The sequence below is a fragment of the Homalodisca vitripennis genome, chromosome 7 (assembly GCF_021130785.1).
Source record: "Homalodisca vitripennis isolate AUS2020 chromosome 7, UT_GWSS_2.1, whole genome shotgun sequence".
Classification (NCBI taxonomy): domain Eukaryota; kingdom Metazoa; phylum Arthropoda; class Insecta; order Hemiptera; family Cicadellidae; genus Homalodisca; species Homalodisca vitripennis.
In genome coordinates, this window is record NC_060213.1 from 130,027,521 (window position 1) to 130,046,396 (window position 18,876).

Sequence of the window (18,876 nt, forward strand, 5' to 3'; positions counted from 1 at the left end):
TATTTCACCCATCTCTTATGATTCTGTGAACAATACGTTCTGAGACAACGCTTTATTTCTCTAATTGGCCGTTCTGCCAAATTAAAACTGGGGTGATACACTGGACTGTATATTAATTGTATGCTGTGGGATTCAAATTTCCTGATCCATTCGTTACTTTTAAATTTGGTTCCGTTATCTGATTGAATTCGTTTAGGAAAACCGTAATTAGGAAAGTGATGGTGAAATAATTTATGTAATATACTTCTGGTTGTTGCTCTTTGCAGTGGATAAAGTTTAACGAATTTGGTAAATATGTCAATAATAATTAACATGTATTTTGTATTTCCTACACTAGTCGGTAAGGGACCTATGATGTCAACTGCTAACTGGTCATTCTTCTCTCTGCATTTAACTCCTTTGGCTTGACTGTTGAGTGGGATGGTTGTTGATTTTGCAGCGCTGACATTTATCACATAATGATAACAGTTGCCTGATTGTTCGATGCATATTCTTGAAAATAAAATTTTCACGCAGTAACAGGAAACATTTTTTTTTTGCACCGCAGTGTAGATAATAGAGATGGCATTCTAGTATTAGTGGTTTAATTACTGATTCTGGGATGACTATAAGCCATTTGCCCTTAAATTTTTGTAGTAAAGTGTTGTCATATAAACGATAATTAGTATATAATTGTTGAAATTCATTTGTTTCCATAGGTGACTGTAAGATTTCTATAAGTGGTTGTAGTTTAGGGTCTTGATGTTGAAGCTGAGGTAAGTTTCGGAGTTGATCTTGTAGATGTTGGTCGGGAATTCTCTCGATGTAATGAATAGATAACTCAGTGAGGTTGTTTGCATCGCTTGACATGTATTGTGGGGATATACGACTGAGAGTGTCAGCAGTAATGTTGTCCGTCCCTTTGCAATGGATTATTTTAAAGTCGTACTCTTGTATAGCCAATATCCATCTTGCTAATCTATTGTTTAGCAAACGGCAGGTTTTCAAAAAAGTTAAGGCGTGGTTATCTGTAATTACTGTTAACTTAACGCCCATAACAATGTATCGACACTTCTGTAGGCAGTGGATTATAGCCAATAATTCCTTTTCGGTTGTGGTGAAACGCTGTTCTGCTGGTTGTAATGTGCGTGATATGAACATAATTGCGGCTTTTTCGTTATTTTCTTTTATTTGATATAGATGTCCGCCAATTGCAAATTCAGACGCATCGGTCTGTAAGTAGAATTCTTTGGATGGATCGGGGTGTGTTAGAGTGTTAATTTTTATGAACAGCTGTTTAATTTTGTTGAATGTTGTATCATCATCTCTAGTCCAATTAAATTTAACCTTCTTTGACGTTAGTCGTAATAGTGGCTGGACTGTTTCAGAGAATTTATTAATAAATTTATTGTAATAATTGATACATCCGAGGAATGCTTTTAATTGTGTACGACTTCTGGGAGTTGGGAAGTTTAGAATTGGATCAATCTTACTGTTATCCATACGAAGACCTTCATTTGTTAGAGTAAAACCTAGGAATGGTACAGAATCTTTACAGAATTGAGATTTTTCAAAGTTTATTGTCATATTGGCTTCAGCTAGCTTTTTGAATATGTATTCTAGGTGTTGTAGATGTGTATTGAAATCGGGGGAAATGATACATATGTCATCAACATAAATTGCTGTGAAAGCTTCTATCTCATCATCAAACACGTTATCAAGAGCTCTTACTAGTGCAGCTTGGGAGGTAGAAATTCCAAATGGTGTGACTTTGTACTGGTAGGTCTTGCCTCTAAATGGAATGCGGTGTATTGACGCGAAGTTTTAGTAAGTGGGATTTGCCAATATGAAGCCGTTAAGTCTACACTGCTTATGAATTTTGCGTTTCTACATTTACTCAGAATTTCGCTAACACTGCGGTTACATTCGAAATCTGGTTTAATTATTGCGTTTATTTTGCGGGCATCTAAACACAATCGAATTTCTCCAGACTTTTTAATTACTGGGATGATAGCATTTACGTAGGTACTTTTGCTTCTCTCGATTATGTTAAGGTTCTCCATGCGTTGAATCTCAGCTTGTACAGCGTCTTGGCACGCTTGAGGTACTGGATAGGTTAATGATTTAAAATTTTTAGGATTTTCTATATTTAATTCGTGTTCATATTTAGTGCAACATCCGGGTTTTTCTGAGAAAACGTCCCTATATCGGTATAGTAGATTGATCAAACATTGTTTTTGTTCTTCATTTATGTAGTTATTAGGGATTAGAGTTTTCATTATATCTTCCACCGACATATTATCTTTGGATGATATATTGTGTTGTGTATCAATGTAATCATTATTCTCATTATTAATCTTGTTATCTTCCCATTGTTTTATAGTGCCATACTCATTAAATGTTGACATTGAGTCATTAAAATCTTCCATAAGCATAACGCCTTGTTGAGTGGTGATTTCACATAAGTGCCCTTCATTTATTGCCATTACAAACTTCATTATAACCTTTGTATTGTTTATTTTCATATTTATTGTATTATTATTAAAGTTTAGCTCTGCTTTCCATAATACTAGCATATCCATTCCTAAAATCACTGGTTTGACAAGATGCGGTACTATAAGGAATTGTATGTGAGTAGTCTCGTCAGCTACTGTGACAGGTACATATATGACTCTGTTGATTCGTTTTGAAATGTTTCCAATAGCAGTTTTAATGGTAGTATTGGCTAGGGGCAGTTCTTCAAATGGCTTTAATGATTGTTGGTTGTCCATAAACCAAGACTCTGACAAACAAGTAATAGATGATCCGGAATCAATTAAGGCATTAGTTTCTACATTATTAATTTTGATGTTAATTTCTGGACATCTTATTTGTATAGGATTAGTTATTAGTGGATGTTCTATTTTTTCCTCAAAAAGGAAATCTTTATCACATATTATGTTGTTAACTTGAAATTCACTACTAGGGTTATAGTTTGAAGAATAATTCTGATTTAAATATCCGAGGTCGTTATTTTCTAGCGCTGTAGTTTCGTATTTTATTTCTGGTGCGATGTTTTCCTCGGTTCCGTTCTACAGCGCGCAGCCGTTTCCCGCCGCTGGAACGTCTTCGCTGCGGTCGTTGCCGGTACTAGAAGGTAGATTTCGAGCATTTTCTCCCTGCCGCACGATAGTGCATACTTGTGCCTGTTCTGTGGTGGGGTAATGTCTATCGTTTCCTGGGTAGTAGTGAGTATTCTGTCGATTTTGGTAGTGGTCTTTGTATGGTTGTGTCTTACTCTTGAATTCATTATCATTACGACTGTTGTATGGGTGGTAATAGTTTTTGTTATGTTGGTTTCGATCATTATAATGTTGATTTTGTCCGTGATATTGATTCCTTGGCTGATATGCTCTTTGTTCAATGTTATTATGTGGTGTGACTGGGGATTGGTGAGGTTTCTGGTGTATTGGCTTATAACCAGATGAATTGTGATTTTGGGATGAAATTATTTTGTTCCGTTTTGGGCCGTCTCGGATGTCTTCTCGTTGTAGTAATCGTTCAAACTCTTTAATGGTGTTAATGTTTTGAACGCTCCGGCTATCCTGAATAATTTGTTCAAAACCGTTCCGATAAAATGGTGACGATTTCTTCTTCTTCTTCGGTTAATAGTGGGGTAATCGATTGTAGTGTGATAACACGCTCGGTGAAGTATTCAGCACGAGTCAATGTTCCATTATTCTTGTAATGTTCTGATTCTATTTTTGCACGTATGCCGCGTTGCACATCACGACTCCAATATTTCGTAGTAAATTCTTGTGCAAAATCCTCCCAGTTTTTAATATCGTGTTTTATTAATTGGAACCATCGTGACGCGTGACCTTCGAGACTACTTTCTAATATGTCAATGAGATGTTCAGTGTTAGATGTGTGTGTGAGTTGCACACAACCTATATTTTTTTCGTAATACCTTCTAATTTTTTGTAAAAATTCCATTGGACTGGTAGAACGTCCGTTGAATTTTGGCACTTGTCTGTCTACAGAATCTCCTCCGGTACAAATGACTTGCAATGGTTCACATGGTTTCGTCTCAATTTGAGATTTAGATTTTATATTTTCTAATTCACATTCATATTTATTAATACACTCGGCTAGATTGTTTATTCTATCATGATTGTTTTGGATTTGTGGTTGAATTTCATTTATAATGGTTTTGATTTGTATTTTATTTGTTTCCGCGTTTTCATGTCGTACTTGGTCTATAGCATTTTTTATTTCAAAAGCAATTTTATTTTCTAGAGTTTGATTTTTGTTTTGTACCGATTCTAATATCTTGAACTGTTGGTTATTCATCTGTTGGTTTACAAATGCCTTATGTTCTTCAAAACTATGATTTAATTCTCCTCTAATGCTGTCAGTGGATTCTTTAATTTTCAGGTCTATTTTTTCACGGAATTGATCTTGATTGTCCCTTATAGCGTTCAATTCATTTCGGAATTCAGTTTGATTATCCCGCAGTTCATTAATTTGTGTCTCGAGTGTCTCCCTACAAGATTTGATTTCATAGCTAAGTTCGATTTTAGTTTTAGAAATACAATCACTTATTTCGTTTATTTTTGCGTTTAGGTTTTCGTTTAACTCAGATTTAGTGTTAATCAAATTTTCATTAATGTTGTTTTAAAACCGTTCATGATAGCATGAAGAGCTGTCGATTGGGATTCGTCAGCGGTTTGTTTATTTGACCTGTCACTGCCAATGGCATCAACTGATTGAGTATAATGAGAATGTTCAACTACAACGTTTAGTGTGGGAGGCGCAGTAGCTCCATCTTCACGTCTCTGCAGGGAATCAGGGAAATTTGCCGCGTAGGTGTTGGTAGCACTGTTTTCATTCATCCGTGATTGGTTGTCGACCGCTGTGAGAATGTTGACTTGGTTAGCGCGAGGAATTGTGGGAGTTTGTTCTGCTTCTTCTCTCTGTTCGCTTTCTTCTTCGATACCGGGATTAATGGCGTCTTTGTTTACGTTTAGCACTTGGTTATTTTCCATATTATCTGTTGGGAATGGGTACCGTTTAGGGTATCTTAAATTAAAATCACGGGACATTAATTGCGATAAAAGATAGAATAATATTACAGGACTAATGTCTTGTTAATTAAATGTTTATACGGTGAGTTATTAAATAACCTATAACCTATTGACAGACAATATGAATAAATGACAACTAACTACGTACAGTACTTATGTCTAGGCTATTGTTACGATCTAGAAAATTGTCTCAAATCAAAGATTATAAATATTTCATTAAGCCACTACGTTGGACGCCAATTTTGTAATATCCTACTATTACTATTATACACTTTAAATAAATGGTTAAACTTAATTTGTATTCTGATTATAGTTAGAAATAACAAATAACTCAGTATGATATAAATGTGAACTTTACTGATGATAAATTAATTGGCATACAAGTTTGAATTTTGAAACAAGATGGAGGATACAATAATGGTAAATTTTTAAATACAATTCTTAATTTTTAGGGCAGGGTGGTCGTGCTGGCTTAATGAAATAGAAATATTGGGTATTTTTTTTTTTATAAAAGATATTGTAATTTTGAAAAATAATTTTGTTAAAATTTAATTCTGTTAATTTTGAATTATTAACCAAATTGAATGTTCCTGGGTTTTATGTTCTTCCAATGAATCACTGTTAAACTTAAAAGAATTTTCTCACCCAATGTCTGTCTTCTGCTTCTTTGTACTTCAGTGATAATAAGAATTTAATAAAGTAACCTTTCAAATACTGCTGAATAAATGTAACCAGTTTCTTTATAATAATAATCTTGCTTCACTTCTTCCAGATCCCTCTCTCCTCTTCATCTTTTTTTAATCTCTTCACTCTTCAACAATCATCCCTGCACACTGTATCACTGACTTTAGTTCACTTTTATAACTTTTGAATTTTATATGTAATAAGGTGAATTTTGATTAATTTTTGATATATTTAATTGTGTATTTATTATTGTTTGTATTTAAATTTGAGACAATTTATAAATAATTATTCCTTAATTATTATTACTAATAAATTTCTAAATTAAATTAGGCCTAAGTATTGAAATGAATGTGAGATGGGTGTATGAAATGAGTCATTACACAGTACTATGATACCCAATAAAGTTATGAATATTTTTAAAGTTCAAATCATTTAATTGTTATGTTTTAATAAACTGGTCTTAAGTTTGTTACAAATAAAACTTACTCTCTGAAAAATAAAAACTATGGAGTCTTTCATGTACTATTTTGAATGTTAAAGTTACATTTTCCCACCTTATAACGGTTAAGAATAAAAACTACTTTACTAGTTTCTTATTACATTACAAAAATAATAATAAAAATCAAAGAGTGTTCAAGAAATAACAGAGAAGAAAAATAAGTATAATTATAAATTCTTATGATCCGGTATGACAAGAAATTATGTAATTGTATGTCATCTGGAAACAAATATTACATACATATAATTTGAAGAATAATAGCTGATGATAATGAGAAAAGAACAGGATGAGGCAAAAGTATGAAATGTCAGAGTTAAAGTCAATTAATAATTATAATATATTATATTAGTAACAATTGTTGTTTATTTTTTTAGTTATGTTTTTGACAATGGAAGGATTGTTAGGAAAACAGGATATTTCCGAACATTTGCCAAAGTTCAGTAATACAAGAAATCAGTCAAACTACGTTTCAAGATCTGCAATCTGATCTCTTCCATAACTACAATCTAGGATTAAAATAAACAAATCATACCAGAGGGTTGTGACACGCATAAGTAATCACAACGACCACATGGGGTATTAACAACATACACACTATCTTTGAACCGTGCACTTAATAAAAATGAATCACTAATTATTAAAACCGAACTAAAGAATACAAGTCTGCACTGAACATCCTTTTTTCTAATTTTTTTTTTTTGTGAGAACAGGATAAAATTCTTTTGATGATAAGAACGGGACTTTTCAAACATGGCCGTCCATATACAAGGGGTCCAAGCTCCCCCGCTCCCAATTTTGAAAGATGAACATTAAAATTACTCCAGTAGTTAAAACACATTTATGAGGGTTAAAGGCTTAGGGTTCTATTTGCCTTGGGAAAGATTCCCGAGCTCCTATTTTTGGAGGGTATTGGATACCTCCTAAACCACAAGTATGTCAGCTCCCCAAAATAATTTTTGATATACTCCTCTGTTTTCAGATACAACTAAGTGCTTTATACTCACTTATATTCTGAATGTTCTGCCATTGGATAATGGTCATTGCTTCGTTTGAGTACATCATCCAGGAAATGTACTGTACCCAATTGACCAAAGGGCTGAGTGTGCTGTGACAAAGAAGGGGAATTTATTATCAGATATTGTAAACCACAATTTGAATTTGAATTAATAAGGCTGAAAGCCAAGTATTATTGCAAGTTGATAGCAGAATCAGCAGGCTTGCGTAGAAAACTACCTTCTGATGTCCACTGATTTGAAAGAACACATAAAAGTACACATATTTAGAAATTTTTTATTGCCCTGCACTCTTTCGCAACCAGTCTGTCCACTTGGGTTGCAGAGTCAATGTGGGAAGCAGGGTTGCCAATTCACTTTTTCTAGACACTTTATAATTGTTGATAATGTATTGAGTACTATATTATGTGTATGGAAACTTTTAGCCTGCTGAGGGGAGTGGAGAGAGGGACTTATCTCAGGTTTAGGTTTGGAGGATTTCTTGATTTTGTTACCAACTTGTATGCTATTAACTGAGCATCTGTTTAACTGAGGGATTACAGTCTTTTGGTAATGATTTGATATTGTGGATTTAAAACAGTCTATGTTGTGGCTTGCTGCATTTTGGGAGGCTGGTTTATCTTTATAGCCTACTTTGACATCTTGTCTGTGCCCATTCATTCTTGTTCTTAGGCTAATGGTTACATATTGTGCAGGACAATGTTGGCATTGATGAAGTTGGTAAAGGAGATTTTCAGTAGAGAAGGTGTTGTGCCATTTTATCTTAAAATGCTTTGTTGTTGATCATGTGAAGGTGTCTGTAGATTGGAACATGTATTGCATTTTTGGTTATTGCTCGGGAATGGACTTTCGATTGTATTAGGATGATTTTTACCATTGTGAGTGTTGGAATCAGGGATTTTAGGATTGACAATTCAATTTTTCAGATATTAGGGGGTTGTTAGAAAAGTGGCAGTGGGAGCAGATGCTAGGATACCCATCTAGAAAAAGTGAATTGGCAGCCCTGCCTCCAACATTGACTCTGCAACCCAAAATGGATAGACAACTGAAATGCTTTTTACTGATTGAGAAAGATTGCAGTGCAATTTAAATTTTGTGTAAAATATATGTACTTTCACGAGGTATGCGTGCTGATTTTCCTACCAACTAGCAACAAATTGAAGATTTGTTTCAATTTCATTTTAATGATAACGTTTATCTCGGTTGTGATACACCTCTCAATTATCAACTCCCCAATTCATCAGTATTGTAGGGATTCTTAGTATACATAGATATGTAAAAGGCATCTTCATCTACACTAGAAGTTGCACTATTTAATTGTAACACTTGTAAATCTATAATATTTTATAATATAAAACTAACCAAAAACTGTTAATCTTCTATAGCCTATTTCGGTCCATATACACATTTAATTATGATAAAGATTGTGAGGAAAACTTCAACAATTTGTAACATAACTAACAACAATATTGTTTTAATAAATAATCTGTTTTGTTCACTTAGTGAATCTTATATTCCTCATCATGCTAAATATGAGTTTTAGTTGATTGTTTTTTACAACTGAAATAAAACTGATTATGGTAATTATGTTAGGCTGATATGTGATCTGAGACACTGTCATGTACAACATTTATAATGAGTAAATACATTTTGATCTGAAAATGTAGTTCCTTAATAAGACAATACAAGTACTTTGAAGTGGCCTGTATAAACAGTACTTCTTTTCAAGTACTGTTTGAAAGACGACTTACTTTAGTTTGATGAAAACTCCAGAGGTAATCATGATACTATAGTCGAACGGTACGAGATACGCCATCGCCATTGGAACTGACTGAAATGTTGCAGAGAAGAAGCACCCTGTGGATCACAAAATGCATTTTAAGTTACAAATAATTATACTTATACATTCAACTTTAATATTTTGACACTATTTTAGAATTTGGAAAAAAAAAGAATTCTGTTTCTTTTCTAGTTTTTTTATAAATACATTTAATTTGTAAAGTACTAATTATTTTCAGGTTTATCTCTTGACATACTAAAGTATTAATTTTCTAACATAAACTTTTTATAAATAGAAACCTTTTTCAAATTCTTTATCTAGTGCAATGCAACAAAACTATTCTGTCCTGAAAAAGCATCCAGTGTTTTCAACACGTTAACTACAGCAGACGCCATAATGTGCGTGGTGTGGTTTCAGACTACTTACTGTCACTCAGTTTAAAACCGCAATAAAATACTTTGAAATTTGATTTTTTTGTTTTGGAATAAGTTGCAAAGTAAATTGTCTCAAAACAGTCATGTAAGTTCTAAGCTCTCACCACAGGCTGTGGATACGTTGATACACAATGTGACAATGAACGATGTCATCAAGAAGGCGTAGACTGTGTCCTGTAATCCGACCAGCCAGTACAGAATACCAGTGAATATCACAGGTTCCACCACCAGTCCCGGGATCTGGGGGACAGACAAAGTTAATTCAAGAATGATGATATCAGCTCAAACCATTTTAGGTACTTTAGTACTATACGGAGGGCACCTTTTTCCCAAAGTAGTATTTATTATTAAATGTATAAGTAAGTAAATACATACGTATGTATTATAAACACAAATAGTTAGTCAACATTTACGAGAGCTCACTAGATCTGAGCTAGAATTTAGGTAGTGTCTCGAGAGATGTTTTTCTTTTGTCGCCAGAAGTGCTGGGTGCAAGCATTTCCGAGCAGTACTTTCCCAATTTCAGATCACATCCCAGATCGTCCTATTTTTCCGATGTCAGATCACGCTGGATGATCTGGCACGTGATTTGAGGTCGGGAAAGTACCGATCAGCAATGATCCTAACCATCAGTGTGCGCTTCGGTGGCCCTGCACTTCTAGTGAAAAAAAAATATCCCTCAATACAGTATCCAAATTCAAGTGCAGATCACGTGAGTGCTCGTAACTTTGGTACTACTAACATACTTTTGATAACCAAATATAAACCTACTTATATCGCACAGTAACAAGTAGTGGAAGGGCCAGAGTATTCTCTGTATAATACCAAAGTAAAAATTTTGTAAGCAAGTTTTTTTTCTCCAGCTACTTATTATTTTTATTTGACTATTTAAATCACACTAGTTAGAGTACATGGTAGTACAGTTCATTGTCGGTAAAAAACTTAGGAATGATGGCAAAAGCAACACAAGCTTTAAAATCTGTATTACACTTTTAACACTGAGTGGTGTTGTGTAATAAACAATATTTTTGTATCTCGAATAGTTTTCAAAATACTGAGTGCATTTAAAAACCGTAAGAAGTAAATGAACTGTATTACAAAATCTACCAACAGTACTTTCTTCAGACTGAACCGGAAGGTCTCTTTTATTTTATGTTTACACCAGCTAAGGTGAAAAGACAATGCTGGATAAAAACTTCTACATTAGTAACAAGTTTAAGGGGATTCAGCACCCTTGCAACATTTTTTTTTATATTTAATTTTGCATGGAATTTTTTTATTGTTGTTTGGTCATAGAGCCCTAACATAGGCTACATAAAAAAGTTAAAAAAAAAAAAAATTTTATTTAACGTTACCAAAAAAATGTTAATTTAATAAAAATGTTATTCTGAAAAAACTACTTGGTCAAAATAGATGATTTTGGTGTTAAATGAAAAGTATTTTTATGCTCAAAAAATTTATGTATTTTCATTATTGTATCTACAAAATCACTGTTTTTTTAAATTATTTTTCAAGTCATAAAAAAACTGTTACAACATTTTAAAAAACATTTTTTTTACAAAACACCAATTGTCCAATATTGATCAAAATACATAAAAAGGTAGCTTGTAGTACTATATTGTTTCACCAAAAAAAATCATGGATCTATCTTTAACGGTTTTCAAGTAATATCCAATTTTCCTGCTGAAAACAAAGAAAATATAAACTTTCGGATAATCGCAATTAAAGTTAGACAATATATTGATATCTAAATACTGTGTATTTTGGTACAGTTAAATATTTTTATGCAATTATATATTGATTTATAGATAGTAAAGACCATTTATACATCAATATAATGAATATTCATGGGTTATAAAATTTCTCATAGGCTAATTTACTGGTAAGCTACAAATTTATTTAGCCTAGGCCTATTTAAAAAATATGACTTACTCTTAAAACTGTCCTGCACCATATGATGTCCCTTCTCCTTCCAATCTTCTTTCTTCTTCCCTCATTACTGCTAATCTTTTCTTCCTTTTGTAGTCTTGGTATTTAGCATATTTCCTTTTTGTTGCTATGCGAAGCCTCGAGGCGTCAAAAGATTTGGCGATTTTCGCAGTGTTCGTACCAGGACTGGTTCCAAAGCCAGATGTTTGTTGGATATCAGTTACTGTTTTCAGATACCCTGTGTTGTAAGTACAGATGCCTTCACTGAGTCTCATAAGTAGGGTACTTTTAAAAACAAATATAGTTTTTTGGGCATTTAGACCATAAAACACCGTGAAGAGCTTCATTTGCGTTTTGAGTTTTCCCATCAACACATCTAGATAGTAATGTTGTAGAACCTAGTCTTTGATAAATTGGCATAATCTTTGCCATCACATGTTGCCTTAGTGGAGTCTTTATTTTATTTTTATGGGATGGCGGGTTTTATCCTTTCGCAAGGGCTCTCTGGTAGAAACACCATGATTCATCTCCAACTGGACAATTCATGTGCTGTGGTTTATCGTCGGTGGACATGCAGTGATGTAAAGTAGCAAATACTGCTTTTTTTCAGATTTTCAACACTGCCAATGTTGTTTTGAATGGCATTACGGTAGTATGCGGTGAGCTTTGTAATTGTTGTGTCTTTTAGGCTACCAAGAGATTTACCGCCTAATGTGCATCCGGTCTTTTTATTGTCTTGGACAACATTCCTCAGAGCCGTACCTAGTCTTTTGGAAACATGATTGACACATTCAATCTTTTCAATTTCCAGGTCACCATAAGGTTCCAGTGAATTCAAGTGGACAAGTGTCTTTGAATCACCATCAGATATTAGAGTTTTATACCGAAACCCATGAGCCAATGAACGGGACCAAATCCTCTCAGCTGCAACGACCTCCATCATAGGAGATGATCCATCGTAGTTTTTTTTCACAATTCGGCTTGTGAGAAGCCATCCAAGTTTCTAGTTCTGCAGGCTTTTCTTTTAGATTGTTTGACATTATGTCACAGCTTCGACAGTATTTTGATAAAACTTCAAAATCAATGACAAGACCTGTGTTCATTTCAATGCAACAGCCAACCCCATATTTACTGGTAAAACCTCTCTTGTGCCAACTGCCATCATAACTCACTGTCAATTCCAAAGGTTGATCAGTATCAATACCTCCCAATAAAGTATTAGCTTTACGAACCTCGCAGCGCGCAAGTTTAAGATTTTTTTCAACATTTTGAGTTGCTGATAGAAGTAAGGCTTTCTTGTGGGCATTATAAGATTTATTCTGAATGGATTTCATGTTCATGTACATCGAAAAAGTTTGAATGCCCCTTAGTCCTTTGCCCATAGAAGAGAAAGCTTGAACCATGCGTCTGTTTACATCAAACGATGGTGTTTTGGCTTTTTGCTGTATTCTAGCCGAAGTATCAAACCGAGAGCTATAGGCACATTCACTGCAATATATTTTTAAAAGTAATGGCAAACCCATTTACATTTAGTGTCTCCAAAACTACACTACCAACAGATAAACAATCAGGACAGGGAAATGTGCATATAAATGCTGTTAGCTGATCTTTATCAACTAATAAGTATGTAGTTGCATTTTCATCAACATCAATATTATCATTATAGCTATGATATAGAGCAAATCCAGTTTTTTTTTCCTGCTTGTTCCTCATCAACACTAGTTTTACCTTGATTTGATGGTAATGTTTCAGAAACAGTTTCTGTGGTTGTTTGGCCTAAAGCTGGGTTTAGGTTAGGTTCCTGTTCATTTGTAGATTTTCCACCGTTCCATAATACTCTTCCTATTTTTCTGGCTCATCACAAGCCTTTTCTTACTTTTCCTACCCATTGTAACACAAGTAGATAATGTTTCACTAATAAAAACTATTATAAAAAACCTCTCAGACACATCTGATTACATTGACATCTACTGAAGAACTACTGACATCATTTGTTTACACTTTGTTATTATAGGCTATTTTTGAAACAGATGACTCATAGACCTCAAAGTAAACAAAGCCAAGTATATAATATAATAAAAATGGAATACTATAACAAGATGCAACTGCATAGGAGGAATGGAGTAAACACTGCACTAGCCTACCTTTTGCATCCACGCGGTGAGGCTTGTAATGCTTTAGAATAACGCCAATTACACATGAAATAAACAAGTATTCGACTTTTTTATTATATTTTTCTTGTTTATAACTAAATAAAGTAACATTTTATAAAAAAAAATTTTGTAAAAAAATATTTTTTTTACCATTTCAAGGGTGCTGAATCCCCTTAAGCTAAATAACATGCACATTTTAAGAGTGGATCATGTTACTAATATTCCTACAGAGTGAGCAAGATGCTGTTCATATAAAGCAATACTTGTTTAGTTATATTGAAAACAGTGGTTATGTTCTAGATCAACTTTGAACGTGATCTTTGTGAATAATAATGTGTTTCTGTGGCCTAATGATAGTGAGAAAGTTGATATTCTACCTAAGTGGGGATGAAACCTGGCTTTTGTCAGTCCAGAGTTCACAGTATCTTCATGGTATGTATAACAAAATCGAATGGTGGACCTTCTAAGCAAATTCTGAAAGATTTAAGGCAGTGCTTATCAGTTTGCCAACCAAACCTTTGAGGTCATTTGTCAGCTGATTTCATTTGGAAATTTATGATGTCCATCAAAGGGCAGCATACACATGGAGGAGGTATCTTAATTAGCAGTAGGGTTTGAAAAGGAACAGTGTGTGAGGAATGCAATATTGAGAAAGAGAGCTCTCTCTTTATCTACATTCAATGCTTTGGCATTGCATAAAGGAAATTTGCTTTAGGATGGATAACATTATCTGGAAAATATCCAAAGAGCTCTCGCTTAAGAAGATTAAATTTTTATACATGCCAAGGTGCCATTGTGGTATAAACACACATGAAAAGGTGAATAGAGTCTTGGCGTACAGGAACCATGTTACTGGTATTTACAACCTGAATTGAATCTAACGTAATCCATGGATTTAAAGTTATAGAATAGATTTAGTCCTTTAGGTTTAGGTTAACTGTAAGATAACCCAGCAGGGATCGCTTCTGGCTGGTTTATACCTTCCAGTTGAACCCATAGTGGGTACAGCAAAAACAGATGTGTCACTTAAATCTGGGCAACCTTACGGATATCCAAGAGCGGCACATAGTAACCGCAAATGTTGAGATTCTGGGATTCAAGGGCAATTCGATAGATCTAGTCGGTTGTGGGAGATGACTGTTGGAGTTGGTGGGGTTTGTTCCCTAACCTCAGAGGTTCTTGCTAGCCTCAACAAGGATGTGCCATCCCCTGCCTGCTTTGACTGGAGAGGCTGCTTCAGAGCTGGCCTCCCCTTCTTCTTGGGAGACATGACCTTGAGATTAGTTCCCTAATTCTTCCTCATGGATCTCAATAGGAGGTGGCCCCTACCCCCTTAACCTTACCCATCCTGTCACTCCGGAAGCAGCGCTTAAGTTCTTATAGGACTAAGTGCAATTTATAAGCTTCTTGTCCTAAGAGAACAAAAAGAAACTAAGATACTTACAATAGCAATAGTTTTAGCCAAGTAGTAGACGAGGGGGGAGTAAAGTCCACTACGGTAATGGCGGAGGAACAACGGTAACTCTGCAGGGAACTGGTTGAGTGCCGCGTACATCGGACCAAACGTGTTCTCGGTGACTAGCATGAACAGGGCACCCTGCGTTGCCTGCACTCCACTCTGCGTCAGATGTAGACTGCCGACGAAACACAGGCCCACCATCACAGCTATAACCTCAACAACAAGAATGGCAAATTAGGAAATCTAAATTGTCTCGGTTTCCAAAGTAATAAATAATTTTAGTTTTTATTAATAGATACAATGTATAAGACAAGGCTTTGTTGAAGTAACAAACATTTTGCCAGGATAGACGAATTTCTAACTATACTTAGGAACTGTAAATAAAATCTCTTACAATTTTTTGCATTATCCTGATCTGTTGAAGTTTGGGGTCTCGTAACACCTCCAACAGACAACGAGACGTCAGCCACCAGAGCTTCCAGATTCCCAACGGTTTTTTACTGCAAACATGTATCAACTTTAAGTCCAAAATAAAAATGTTGTTGTTGCATAATGTAAAGAGTTACAGTATTTTATTATAATTCCATAAACAGTATTGCATGAAATGTTAAGTAAGTTTAAAAAGTGTTTTATGTAATACTCACTATGATTTTAGATTGGTGTCCAGAATTTCCTGTAAAATTTCACCATAAATATTATGTAAGAACAGAACATTTAAAAAATATTAATAGTAACTTACTAAAAGAATTTGATGAAAAGTTGCTTGCTTTTGCAGTTGGATTTGCAAAATGAATTTCTGCATCACATGAAAATTTGATAGCTTGTAATGTAACTAAGAATATTTTTTGTGTTTGTTTATTAGTGGAGTTACAGAGCATTTTAAAGTTTTTGTTTCTCCTGCAAAAGCCTACAACGGATAAACACTGGGTATCAGGCAATAGATAGTGAAGATTTTTCTAGTCCAAGTCCAAACATTCAAAGTCCTCAAGAAGCAGGACAGCATAACTTTTTGTAAGTTTGTTGATTTTGCAGTTGGTTCATTAGAGGCTCATTTTCAATAATGAAATACTCAGTGTTTAAAGGGCACCAAGATTTGACAGTGTTGTACAAAGGGCACACCTCCCCTGTTGTTGTGACAACTATTTTGCTAATTCTTTATGGAGAAACTTTGGTGCATCGCAACTCGCAAATAAACTTTCCTTGGTAAAGCTGTCATTTTACATTCAACTTGAAATTTAAAATAGTTATATGAATAGGTAAAATGTGATATTTTCACAGTTATTATAACAAAATATCAAGCTTACGAATTGGGTATGCAGTTAATTTTGTATGTTTCAACTGTAAAAAGCAAGGACTCTACTATTCAGCATTTCCTCTTTTATTGCATACAAATCAAATATCAAGCACTATTTAGTGGATAATAATTTGATAGCTGAAATTGTACCTACATGAAAGATCCTATGTTCAGCTAAATGGAAATTAGTCAAGAAATTGGCCTATTAAATACAAGGCTTGCAGGGAATTCTTTTTTTATTTATGTAGGTCATCGGTAGCTCCCGGCCAAATTATTCAATATATGGATGACACAACTCTGTTTCTAAGAAAATTGCTAGGAAGCATTGGAAAAACAATGCTTCGAAAGTTGAAATTCTTGCCCAAAATTTCTTTTAGAATTAAATTTGCCCATTGATATAGATACTCAAAATCTAATTTTATTTATTTTTCAGGGAAAAAGTCACTCCAAAATGCAATCCATCAGTCATAATAAATGAAACAGTCATCAATGAGGATAATGAGACAAAATTCCTAGGAATGCATTTATTGGTAGAATGCTTACTTGGGGACACTCATGTTGATGTTTTTTTGTTGGAAAATATCCTCCGACATTTTTGTCTTGAGAAACTTAAGTGACATTTTTTGTGATGAGTGTACATTAAAAATTGTATATTACGGCCTTATATACCCATACATGTCATGGCATTACTCTTTAGGGTAATAGCAGAATAATTGCAAAACTTGGTTTCGGAGAATCATCTAGGGAGAGTTTTAGAAGGTTCAAGTTGCTGACATTCTTATCCCTCTATGTGTACGAGACTGTCTCGTACTATTGGTACAAATGTAAACCCATTGAGTTTAATCTGATGTAACATGTAGAGGAATTGTATATCTCAATTACATATTATTTACATTATATACATCTGTTTAAATTGTATGTTAAATTAATTTGTATGCTTTAACCAATTTACTTTAGAATTAGTACTAGACTGACAAATGCTATGCAATTTTTAAATTGTTTTACAGCAATAAAGACATGTATTATTTATTGTTCTTAGTACAGCACTAAATTATAAACTATTTGTTTGAAATTTCAATTCACTGATGTCAATCAACTAGTTTTATCTTTTGAATTTGTGTTTAATAATAGCTTTATAAAAATCGCTAATAAAAGTCTCCATGTAATTTTGTCCTTCACTTTTACCTCAAACTTTCAAATTTTTCCAAATATTGTTTTAAAAGTTTTAAAATTTGATAACAAATTATTTAATTTGAATATTATGGTTGGTCTATATATGGTTTACCTCAGGGTTTTGTTCTAGTGCTTCAATGTTTCCTTCTTTCTCGACCCACAAACAACTGGTACTTCAACAATTTTTACTCTAATGAGTAGTGTATTGTTTTATTTAATGAGACATTTGTTTTTAAATATGTTTATTCTAATTATTTTTTTATCAATTAGTTGAGATATATTAACATACTAACATCGAAAGCGGCGCCCATCTGGTGCTGGAAGGAGATTTGTAGGTCCACCTCACGCGCATGGTCAGTGACGGCAAACTGGTCGCAGATGTGGCGTACGGCTCGACGACTGCTAATTTCGGAACCAGGAGTTGGAGCTAGCGTGTGGATCATATAATCAGCTGGATTGTACGCCTCAGGACACGAGTAGCCCAAACTGTAACAGGAAACATGATTCAAGTCTTTTTGCCATATACGCTCACTTAATCTGATTGACTAAAGTTGATACAACTAATTTGTGAGACAGTCGGTAGTAAGTGCTAAAAAAATCTCTGATCTATAAAAATGTTTTTCTTTTAATCTTTTTGCTACCCTCCCATTTCAAACCCCACCAAAACTAGTGCAGGCTGACAATCAATTCTTTTCTACTTCATTCTACACTATGGTATTGAATTTTGGGGAATCCCATTAGTTATAGCAATAACATTTTTAAAGTACAAAGTTTGATCATAAGAACACTATTATTTAGAAACAATGCAATGCATTTATTTTCAATGCAATACAATAATTACAATATCATTTATTTATTTGAAAATACAGTTGCATGGACTAAGCCCTTCTTATTTTAAATCATTTTAATAATAACAGACAACTTTTTTTAAATATATCTATACAATTAAGAAAATGTAACTGTTAAATCATTATATCAATCATCACTACCTCACACTTTTAAGAACATATACTATTTTACTTAGGAACAAAATGGTGTAACAAGCTACCTAACAATATAAAAAGTATTGCAAAAATGTGTAATAGATAAAGTTTATTATTTTATCAATAACTATTGATGTTGTAACTTCAAAATAATTTATATCAATAATAATTAATTTTAGAATGACTATGTACAAGCCTTATCCATACATACATGTCTTAAATATTATGTTATTCATTGTTTTTAGTGTGTAAGATTGACAATATCACCTATTCTTTAGCTATTGCTATGAATAAAAACATTTATTACTTTACAGACATTGATTAATCAAAGAATTTTTGTGTGGAATAGGTCATCTTACAAAAAATGTAATACGAATCCGAATTTACCCCTCAGCCTGTTGTTATAAACTACATTCATTAATTTGGTATT

The 18,876-nt window shown here is 33.7% G+C and overlaps 1 protein-coding gene across 2 annotated transcripts in view; it reads right to left on the minus strand.

Moving 5' to 3' along the window:
• Positions 1-18,876, minus strand: part of LOC124366329 (protein scarlet) — a 43,117-nt gene that overhangs the window by 2,255 nt on the left and 21,986 nt on the right. For both annotated transcript variants that reach the window (XM_046822787.1, XM_046822786.1), the window contains exons 9-15: positions 17,757-17,949; positions 15,641-15,669; positions 15,391-15,496; positions 14,982-15,209; positions 9,560-9,695; positions 8,993-9,098; positions 7,233-7,333 (exon numbers count right to left, since the gene is read on the minus strand). In XM_046822787.1, the coding sequence (XP_046678743.1) occupies positions 7,233-7,333; positions 8,993-9,098; positions 9,560-9,695; positions 14,982-15,209; positions 15,391-15,496; positions 15,641-15,669; positions 17,757-17,949 (899 nt within the window). The remainder of the gene's footprint in view (positions 1-7,232; positions 7,334-8,992; positions 9,099-9,559; positions 9,696-14,981; positions 15,210-15,390; positions 15,497-15,640; positions 15,670-17,756; positions 17,950-18,876) is intronic.